An 11,725-nucleotide genomic window follows, 5' to 3' on the forward strand; every position below is an offset into this window, starting at 1 on the left:
TCAAAAGAAAAGAAAAGAAAAGAATATCAGTAGCACTTTCCCTTACCCCCTCCCCTGATTTAATGAAAAAATTAAAAATCAATATGCCAAATACACGCTGCTGCCTTATCCTCAACTGAAAATAATAAATGTCAAATGTCTAAAAAGCTAAACCTACCATTCTTGATCTTAGCAAACCAGACAATACATTAACCAGATAAGAAAAAGAAAAAAAAGGTCCAACAAATATGCTGAACTCATGCAAGAAGCACCGAATATTTTAGAAATTAAATATATTACTAAACGAGATAATAGATTATCAAAAAAATAAATTACCAACAAGAAAGTACTATATAAGTAACAAATAACATTCTAACAAGCAAGAAGCTTTCTAGTCAATCCATTTAAGTAACTACCCTCCACATCATAAGATTCATTATCAAGAGTCCAGCCATTGAGTAAACCAGGAAATATCACAGAGCACAATCACTTCCATTAAAAATCTAAAAGTGCATCAATGTAATATATTTGGCATGTCTTCTCTACATAATCCAAACCCAATTAACCAACAGGAATAGATTCTACACATTATTTTACTAGTCGGAATGTGTACGATCACAAAGGGTGGGCTTGATGGTCAAGGGTATAATTTATGGACAATCCTGAGGTCAAAGATTGCTTTTTCAACACTTCGGGCCAAGGTTTTGCCCATCAATCCCCCCTGTAACTAACAAACAACTACACTTCAACCCCTGGCAAGTTGAGATCGGCTATGTAAATTCTCAGTGTCCATGCCGATACATTTTAGCCTGTCTTATCTTGTAATGCGAGGATTCACTATATTGACCAGTTTGCTGGTTGTCTACTTAGGACCAGTCAATGTGAGCAAGCTCACACAGGTGGAGTTTCCCTTTGTAACCACAGGGAAATAAAAAGGTGCTTTTATGACTAAGAAAGATCTTGACTTCAGGAGCAATAGATATGTTGTATGCATTGCAACAGCTGGACTGCATAGAAAAAAACTGACAGATGTTAATGAAGTCAAACTCTACCTGCAATATGAAATACAAAACCAAAAACAAATTGTAAGGGGTCGTTTGGTAGGGTGTATAAGAATAATGCTAAATAGGGTGTATTAGCAATGCTAATATTAATTATGCTTGCATTAGTTATGCTGGAATTAGTTATGTTGACATATTTCTTATCCATTTGGTTTGATGTATTAAAGCACTGCACAATTTCTAACAAAATTGTTTGTTTACAAAAATACCCTCATAACCAGTCCATCACTTTATCTTTTTAAAAGAAACATATGTTGAGGAATGTTTTTATATGAAAAACGNACTAAATATTTATTTATAAAAAAGAAAATATGCTAAGTATTTATTTATTTACTAGGGATATAATTTTATTTCTCACTTTCTTGGATTATTTCAAACTTGCATTAATATAATAGCATATTTTAATCAATCATAAATTTTGAAGGACAATGTTGTCTTTAACTAAGCTAATGCATGCATTAAAACCCATTGCATTTTTAATATCATAGTTTCATATGCATTAGTTATGCATAGGATAATACCAAATAGGGTGTATAACTAATGCTGCATAACTAATGCATAGGTTCAAAAAGTGCACCAAACAAGGTATTATGAATACACAAAGCTAATGCATGCATTATTTTATCTAATGCATCCTACCAAATGACCCCTAAATGTGATTCCCAGATAATAAATATCTGCAGACTGCAGCCCAGAAATTAAGAAGCAAAGTTAGAATAACAACAATTGAATATAACAGACTCAACCACCTTTAACCGTTCTACATCACAGCCATTCTACATATTCAGCCATTCTACATCCACAGCAATAGAATATAACACACGCAACCACCTAGTTAAGCAACAAAACACAGATAAAAATTTAATTCCCAAATCCCAAGTCAAAAGGATTGGCTCATAAGTTGAAGGTCAACTACAAAAAGTATCTTCTAGACAATAGATATGAGAATCATGCTCAGATTCTCAGGCTGAATAGCTCAATGTCCAAAGATCGGACATTTCGCAGCAAGCAATAAATTACAACCTTGTGCAGACAATCCATACAAGAAAATCAAAAAGTTCAACACATTGAAAACAAAATACAAGAAAATATCATTTTATACCACCAAAGGAGCAGCTAAAAAGATGCAGGTCCAACATTTACCCATATGAATGTAGAGACAAACAGGATATACAAGTGTGCATGCCCACATAGACTGTCAACAATTGAACAGATCATCAAAACAACAAACAACAAGTAGAACTCAGTCCCAATAAAGTGGGGTCGGCTATATGAATCCTTCTAACCATGTTTTTCCATTTAATTTCATCTCGGGCGGAAAAACAAGAATGTCGCACTTGGAAAAAGAGGAAGATGCATGTTTGAGGAATCGAATCCATGACCTTGGATTTTCCAAGAAACCAGCGTGACCACCTTGACTGGATGAGGGAAAGTAAAAGCAAAGAAATATTAAAAGATCATGTTTGGTGGAAGGGAGGGAAACGAAATGGAGGAGAAAGTAAAGGGAAGTTAATCAGTTATTTATTGCTTTTTCCTGGTTTTTTATTTTGTAAGTTTTAAATCTTTCCAGACATATGACATTTTTCCAAGTTGAATTGAGACGTCGTTATGCTAAGCCTTGAACACTGGCCAAAGATTTTTAGTAGCTCATGAAATATAAATTAAAAAAAAGAGACTATGTGCACAAAATCACTTCTAAGCTGGCTATACTAGAAGAAGGCAAACTAAGGTAGAAAGTAATGCCTGCCCAACACAAAACTATCTCTTCCAGTACAAGTAGGATGAAGGATGAGCAACTGCAGCAGATGGGACATGATCTGCTCGTGAGCCACTGCTTCGGTGTAGTTCACTTGCTGGAACAGTATCAGCAAACTGATATGGTGCAGGTATGGTGTTTGGCAACCCTATAGAGCCTTCCAAGTATGGTGGAGGCCTGTAAGCGTCACCAGCTATGGTGTTTGGCAACCCCGCAGAGCCTCCCAAGTATGGTGGTGGTCTATTGGCATCACCAGATATGGTGTTTGGAAACGCCTTAGAGCTTTCCATATATGGTGTTGGCCTATAAGCATCACCGGGTGTAGTGCTTGGCAATCCCGTAGAGCTTGAGCCTTCCAAGTAGGAGGATGGCCTATAAGCATAGCTGTGGGAGGCCAGTTTGTCATACATGGCTGCATCACCATGCGATCCATATAACTGACCAATATGACTTCCTATTTGCCCGGGTGTATGATCAACACCTGAACCTCCTTGCACTGGTTTACCTGCACCAGCGCCATCCATGGCCACAACACCTCCCACAGGTCCTGCCAGTGAGCCAACAACATTTTCGTGTATTGAGCCTGTAACAGTTCCATGCAATACAGATGGGGATTGAGAATAACCATAATTGTGGCCAGCAGTTCCACCACCCCCTAATAAGGTGTTATTGCTATCATCAACATGATTAACAACTCTTTGTTGTTGTGGTGGCCATGGATTTGGATTCGGAAAATGTGAGTGTCTCATTTCTTTGTTGCTGAAACTACCAGAAGACGACGACTCAATCTCATCATTTTTTCTCTTTTGTGCCATCTTCTGATCACCTATACGCATAGTCAATTCAGCAAGTTCTTTCTCACCTATATGCTTATTTAACTCAGCAATTTCTTTCTCCAAGTTCATAATTCTCATATCGATTTGCCACCCAGGAAGGAGTTTTGTAGGATCAATCTTGTGATGTCCCAAACATTCGCTGACAGATTTCAGATGAGACAAATGCTTCTTTTTAACTGAACGCACAGTAATACCTTGTTCGAGTCCCTTAGTTTTGTTCAATAATGACACTTCAGAGTTATGTAAAAATGATGTCAAGTGTCTGCGAGGGTTAAATCTCTCCTCCATTCCAAAAGTATAGGCAATGTCAAGGGCCTCAACTACTATATTTTGCTTCAACATCCACCCAATTATTTCTGGGATCTTTTCCATGAGAACACTTGATCTCCTGAGGGCACCAGAAATCACCCAGGCATCACTAACCGTAACCAAATATCTGATATCCAGATTTGTAAATGCTTGTGGGATCCCGAAACACCCAATGAGCAACAACAAACCTCGGGCATCCATTTCGTGAGCCTTTATTACACCTCCTTGGTAAATCATTCTCTCCCGCCATGCTAAAGCTGCCTGCTCCGCGTCTTCCTTGGCCCCTTTGTCATTCTCAATAGCAGCCAATAACAAGCACTCCAAAGTCAATACAGAAGCTAATGATCTTGAGCTATTAACATACCTTTCGCTTCCCCCCTTGTTAATACATTCCAATACAAGCCTAGCAGGATTGGGCGAGAGTTTCAATGCCTTAGGGACTTGTTCACGGAGGCCATTTATATCTGAGAGATGCGTTATCATGTATTCCTTCAGACCAATGCTGTTCATCGTTTCGCACAGGATTTCCAGCTCTGAACGACAAGGGGATTTCGCCTCCTCCTCCTCCTCCTCCTCCTCCTCTTCCCCTTCCTCTTCATCGTTATCTTCATCTTCATCTTCATCTTCATTTTCATCTTCCACCTCAGAGGGGTCAGATTCACAAGATGGCTCTGGTTCTGGCTGTGGGGCTGGGAGTGCCGCTGCTGACGGAGTGTTATTCGTTGACTGTTCATTGTTTCGCAGTAGTAGCATAGAGGAGACGATTGAGGTCCGGACGGAATCAATGTGCTGTTCTAGCTCAGTCAAGCATCGCTGGAACACGGAGAGGCCGTCAGAGAGTTTGCGGAGATTAACAATCATCGATTCCTTGGAATGTGTTGGTTGTAATTCCGAGTCTGGAGGCTCTGACGGCGTCTTAGCACCGGCGGCAGCGGCGGCGGAATCCGCTGGTTTTTCCATCTTATTCATCGGAGTAGAAGTGGAGAACCAGAAAAATTGACCACAGAGAAGACGGGACTAGGGAGGAAATGACAAAATGGGTCCTTTTAACTACTGGGGGTGTTTAAAACTGTCCTTTCATTTCTTTTTCAACAGCTTATAGTCCTTGAGTAAAATAAAGTTACATTTCTAGGGGTAGTTTGGTTCATGGGACAAGCGATCACAATTCTATTACCTTTTTAGCCAAAAATGTTTTTTCTACAAAAATATTTATTTCTAAAGTTAAGGTGTTTGTCCTAATTTTTAGAAAGAAAAAATATATTTTTGAGTAGAAGTAGAAACTGTTCTTGAGAAGCAGAAAAACATATTTTCTCCGTAAAAGAACGTTTTTGAAAAGTATTTTTGAGGAAAATACCCTTAAAAGTATTTTTAAAAGTTTGGTCAAACATTAATTGTTACTTAAATGTGTTTTTCAAATTGATAAGCCAAACATAATTTGTTTCTCAGCAAAAGTACTTTTTTGAAAAACCCGTTTAAGAAAAACACTTTTCAAAATAAATTAATTTTTGAAGCATGACCAAATAAACTATAATTGTGAGTTATTTTATTTCATGTCATGTATAACTTTTTATTCTGGAATTAGTAATATGGTGATTGTTTATACAACAATAGTGGTATTATTTCTACGGAAAAGGCCAAAAATTATCCTTATCGTTTGCTAAATGGTTTATAAATACCCTCCGTCCATCTATCCGTCCAAAAAAAAACACGACGTTAATTCTATTAACAAAATTAACCCGCGACTAACGGCAGAACTGGTGGGCCTACATTCAATGACGTGTCATTTTTCTACTGGGCCACGTGACAATCTCTGACTGAAACAAAAATGAATATTGTTTCGATCCACTTAACTGACCCGACCCAATGGCTTCCCATTTTTTGGATCTTCTTCGTGATTTCACCACCATTCTCGACTGGGCGGCCCTTCAATTTCCTTACAGTTGAGCATTTTCAGCAAATGAACCCAGCACAACACTATCACCACCACTATTTCCTACATCTTTACCAACAATTTCTTCCTCCTTGGCCCTAATTCCAAATACATCAAAGAGAATTAAATTTTAGCTGCAAAAATCGCACTTTGCACCATTAGATATTTATAATTTCTCTGTCAATCAACAAAACACGACCCATTTAACTATGATGAGAATAAGTTTCTCTCTTTCTTTAAAAAAAATCAAATACCCGAACAACTCAAAATACTCCAAAAGAGGAGGCATTCTGCAAAAACCATAATTCCAAAATCTTTAGAGCAGAAAGAACTAAATTTCCACTGCAAAAACTCCAATTTCTCTGTCAATTCAACAAAACACAACCCATTTCACTATTTTGACAATAAATTTACCTCTTTCCTTAAACAACTCAAAATACTCAAAAAAGGTAATTATTCTCAAAACCCAACATCAACAGAAACTCTCAATAGCAGAGAAAGTAACAACTAGGACAAAAGAAGATTACATTTTTTACTTCGTCAACCATTTTTACCTCCTCAGTAAATCAAGAAAAAACCCTAAATCTCTACAGCAAGAGAAAACACAAATTCCACAAGAAAATATCCCCATATTCCAACAAAAAAGAAAAGGGGAGATGCGTATAATTACCAATGCCAGGCTTGGGTGAAATCAAGAAGAAGATCGGAAAAATGGGGAAGCCATTGGGTCGGGTCAGCTAAGTGGGTCGAAATAATATTTATTTTTGTTCCAGTCAGAGATTGCCACGTGATCCGGTAGAAAAATAACACGTCATTAAATGTAGGCCTGCTAATTCTGCCGTTAATCGCGGGATAATTTTGTTAATAAAATATGTTGTATATTTTTTTGGACGGATAGATAAACGGAAGGTATTTTTAAACCATTTAGCAAACGATAGGATTTTGGCCCTTTCCATTATTTCTATACACGCTTAATGTGGGATAATAATGTTGAGAGTACTAATCTATATTTATATATAATATAGCGATTTTAAGTGCTGACATGGCACCTCCCTTTGCTTAGGAATCATATTTACCTTTTTTTGTGATTTTTTTGCTTATTTTCCTCAGTGTTACATTTATTTACTATGTACAAAAAAATTGAAAAGACGTTTCTTTTATGTTTTAACGGATGTCTCCTGAAAGGTCACTTCTGCTCCATCTCTTCTTCTTTCTCTCTGAGCGTCAGTTTCCACTAAAGGTGTTAATCGGGCCGGGCTGACCCGCTAACAGCCCGGTTCAACCCGGGTCAGCCCGGTCCAGCCCGTTACTGTAGCAAAAAAAGCGGGTTGGGACGGGTTGGGCGGGGGGCGGGCTACAAACGTTAATTTTTTTTTAAACGGGTGACCGAACCCGCTACAACCCGTTAACCCGTAATATAATTTTTTTTTTATTTATTAAAATCTGACCGTTGCCAACGGTCAAATACCAAAAAAGACCGTTGGCCAACGGGTTTTTCTGCCCCAACAGCCACTTTTTTCTTCTTTATTTATATTTTAACCCCCGACCCCTTATAATTTGTAAATTGCAATTGTAGCCTTTTAAAAACTATAAATACCCCCCTTTCTTCTTCATTATTCCTCACAATTCAATTCATTTTCTCTCTAATTCTCTCTCAATTCTCTCTTGATAATATTCCCAATTACTCATTATTTCAAGCTTTCAACTTTCAAGTTTCATCAAATATTTAGCTTTGTCATTACAAAAGTATTATTATCATAAATTTCTAATTCAATTATTCAAGTGAAGTGTGGCATCAATTATCAAGTATCAAGTTATCAATTGAAGTTTGAGTTTCTACTTTCTATATCAAATTTAGTGCGGCATTCAGAATCCCGGTACACTCGTTCCATCCCTTTCTCTTTATTATTTAGAATTTTTATTTGAATTTTTTATTTTAAATTACATAATGGATTTACTTAGAGCGGCCAAAAAAGCTTGCACTACTAGTAGAGGTGGTAGTAAGAAAAATTCCAAAAGAATAAGAGGTGGTTCTTCTTCTAGTAGTTTTACACATGTTTCTGAAAGTTCACCCGAAAATGTAAATGTAGATTATGAGCTACTTCAAGAAAATTATGGTATTGATGATGATTTAGATGATATTTTAAATGATATTCCATCACCCGATAATCTTGAAACACCACCACCTACACCCGGTAATGCTAGTCAAACACAAAATATTAGGGGTGAAAGTGCAAGTAAGCCTCCTTTGCCTATTAAAAAGAATCGAAGATTAAGAAGTAAGTGTTGGAATTTTTTTGACAGACTAGAAAATGAGAAAAATTATGTAAAATGTAAAATATGTAAGGAAGTTTATAAACATGAGCCCGGTAACAAATTTGGAAGATGATGATAATGTTCAAGATTATTTGATTTGGTCTACACTAGGAGAGCATCAACAAACCAGTAGCCGGAATATTGATGAACTCCAATTCTACTTGCAAAAGTCACCGGAGCCCCTCACAAAGGATTTTCTACCTCTGAGTTGTGGAGGAGCAACTCAAATTAGTTTCCTGTTCTTTCGGCCATGGCTCGAGACGTTCTAAATGTGCCTATTTCAACAGTCGCATCAGAGAGCGCATTTAGCCAAGCAAGACAGCAGCTAGGAGATACCCGTCATTCATTGGGCAGCAACGCTTTGGAAGTTCTAGTGTGCTTCAGAGATTGGATTAGATCAGAACGGCGAAATCAAGGGCGTGACGAGGTAGATGAAGAGGAAGACTAAGAAATTGGAGATATAATGGTTTATGGTACCGATTATAATACCGGAAACCAAGAACCTCACATTGACATGGAAGAGCTTTCAAAGATGATGCAAAACATATGATTTACTATTTCTTCTTTTTTTTAAACTTTTAATTTGCAAGTTCAAAAATTTTAAAAATCAAAAAAGAACTTGCAAATTAATTTGAAGTATTATATTATTCAATAAAAATATCAAAGTTACTTAAATATTGTGATTTTTTTATATTGCATATTAGTCTTATTCAATATTTTTTATATAGACACTTACTTTCTATTTTCAAATTTAGAATTTTTTAGTTTGTTTTTTTAATTCTAACCCTTAAAAGTTCAATTCTAATCTTTAATTTTAACCCTTAAAAGTTTCAATAACATTGAAAAAGAAAAATATAACTTAATTTAAAAAAAAAAATTATATATAGCCCGACCCGCCCGAGCCCGTTAAACCCGCACCCGTACGGGCCCTATAGAACCCGAAAAATCCCAGCCCGACACCAACCCGTTAACCCCAGACCGATAACAACCCGCCCCGAACCCGTACGGGCTGACGTTTTTTTTGTCCAGCCCGTCCCAGCCCGCCCGATTAACACCTTTAGTTTCCACCCTACTGACAAAACCAAACGCCTCCATCTCTTATTCTCTATACACAAATCTGAAACAATCAATCTCCATGGAACGGGTGCTGAAACCTGTGATAACAATGTATCTCAATGTAACGGTTTTCTCACCTTATCTAATTGCTCTATGTTGAAGGTGTCACGTGAGTGGAGTGACAGTTGGATCCTAGTTGGAGAAGAGTTAGTTAGAGTAGTTATTAATTAAGTAATTAGAAAGGTAGTTAGGTCGGTTATACTCTGTATAAGTATGTGTATAGTGTATTGTTCAATACAACAGTAAAACTTCATTTCCTCTCTGCTCCTCTCAGTCATGTAAAACTTTCCACAGAAGCATTCATGGCAGACACTCAACATGGTATCGGAGCTCAACACGATAGTCACGCTCGTCTGATTTTCCCTTTGATTTCATATGAACGAAGCTTCTCCTTTTTCTTCTCTTTCGTCTCCTTCCCTTGGAAATATCGTATCGACAATGGCGACAGAGAAAATCGATCACACTCATTCTTTGTTTGTTCATCCTTCAGATACTCCAAGATCCGTGTTAGTTCCAGTCCAGCTCATAGGTTCTGAAAACTACGGGATATGGTGGAGGTCGATGAGAATTACTGTCACGACCCAAATCTCGCTCCGTAAGACGTCGTGACGGCACCTAGTCTCTACAACTAGGTAAGCCTAACAAATTGCGAAATAACAGAAATGAAAACAGAATTTAACAACTAGACTGCAACAGATACCTATAAAATGATAAAATGCCGCTCGGCATGTACAAGTAACCCAACACTCGAGTATACACAGTATTCCCAAAACCCAGTAATCATAAGTCGCAAGCTATAGAAGAAAAACTAAGTATCTCTATACACCAGAGTCTAAGAAAAATAGGGGAAGTAAACGACATAGCAGGGAATAGAGGAGGACTCCGAGGTTTGCGAACACGGGCAAATATACCTTGAAGTCTCCATAATCTCACTGCTCACTGATAACGAGGCTGATAAGAAGTACTTGGATCTGCACACAAAACATATGCAGAAAAGTAGTATGAGTACACCATAATGGTACCTAGTAAGTGCCAAGCCTAACCTCGGTCGAGTAGTAACGAGGTCAGGTCAGGGCCCTACTGGTATGTAATAAATAAGGCAGAAAAATATAGCAATGTAATAAGAAACTGGAAATTTAATAAGAGAAAACCACAGAAAAATAGCAGCACAACACACAGGGATAAACAACAGGGGCGCTCCCGAGATACCGTCTCGTAGTCCCAAAAGTAAATGCTCAACAGGGGATCTCCCGAAATACCGTCTAGTAGTCCCAAAAGTAAATATGCAAGGAGATCTCCCGAGGTACCGCCTCGTAGTTTGAAAAGTAAATGTGCAGGGGATCTCCCGAGGTACCGCCTTGTAGTCCCAAAAGTAAATATGCTGGGGGATCTCCCGAGGTACCGCCTCGTAGTTCCAAAAGTAAACACACAGCTCGAAACCGATGAATACAATAATTAACAGCAAAAATGCTACAATTAAGACTGATACAGATCAAGGAAAAACAGGAAATCAACTAAACATGTTGCACAGATTTCAACTAAGCATTTAAGACACGTAAACATGCGATATTAGGATAAACAGAATAACTACACATGCCGGTATAACCCAATTAAGATGTAACAGGTTACTACTCAGTAAAAATCAGATTTTACAACAATTAGCCCGTCTATGCACTCGTCACCTCGCGTACACGGCACTCACATATCACAGAAATATCACAACAGTACCAAATCCTAAGGGGAGGAACATTTCCTCCACACAAGGTTAGGCAAGCCACTTACCTCGAACCAAGCTCAATCGATCAGTAAGAATGCCTTTTCCACGATTTTCCGACTCCGAATGGCCCAAATCTAGCCAAAAGCAATTACATACAATAAATATAACTATAAGAAACTAATCTAATTAATGAAATCAAGACAAGAAATTAGAAAATCGCTCCAAAAAGTCGATCCGGGCCCCCATCTCGAAATCGGGTAAAAGTCACAAAATACAAACACCCATTCAACCATGAGTTCACTCGTACCAAAATTACTCAAATTCGATATCAAAATCCCAATCAAAACTCAAAAATTTGGTTGAAGAACTTTCCAACTTTTTCCCCAATTTTCTCAACCCAAATCCTTAATTAGATGATGAAATCAACTATAGATTAGTGGAATATAACCATAAATGAGTTAAGAATCGTTACCTAGTAGCTTCCTCCGAGAATCCTTCGAATTATCGCCCAAAGCCGAGCTCTCAAAGTCCCAAAGTGTAAATGAGATCAAACCCTCGTAATTCCCCTTTTTTTGCCCAGCGATCTCACTTCTGCGAGGAATCCACCGCACCTGCATTTCTGCACCTGTGGAAAAACCATCGCAGGTGTGGACTTCACTTAAGTCCTCAAAAATCGCTTATGCGATCAAGGGCCGCTTCTGCGCG

General features: G+C 37.9%; 1 protein-coding gene across 1 annotated transcript; it reads right to left on the reverse strand.

Moving 5' to 3' along the window:
• Positions 1-2,798: 2,798 nt before the first annotated feature.
• Positions 2,799-4,901, reverse strand: LOC109242956 (protein FRIGIDA-like). The gene has a single exon (XM_019409850.1). The coding sequence runs from the start codon at positions 4,899-4,901 to the stop codon at positions 2,799-2,801; it is 2,103 nt and encodes a 700-aa protein (XP_019265395.1).
• Between the last annotated feature and the right edge of the window lie 6,824 nt (positions 4,902-11,725).

Source organism: Nicotiana attenuata, unplaced genomic scaffold (assembly GCF_001879085.1).
Source record: "Nicotiana attenuata strain UT unplaced genomic scaffold, NIATTr2, whole genome shotgun sequence".
In the NCBI taxonomy this organism is placed as follows: Eukaryota; Viridiplantae; Streptophyta; class Magnoliopsida; order Solanales; family Solanaceae; genus Nicotiana; species Nicotiana attenuata.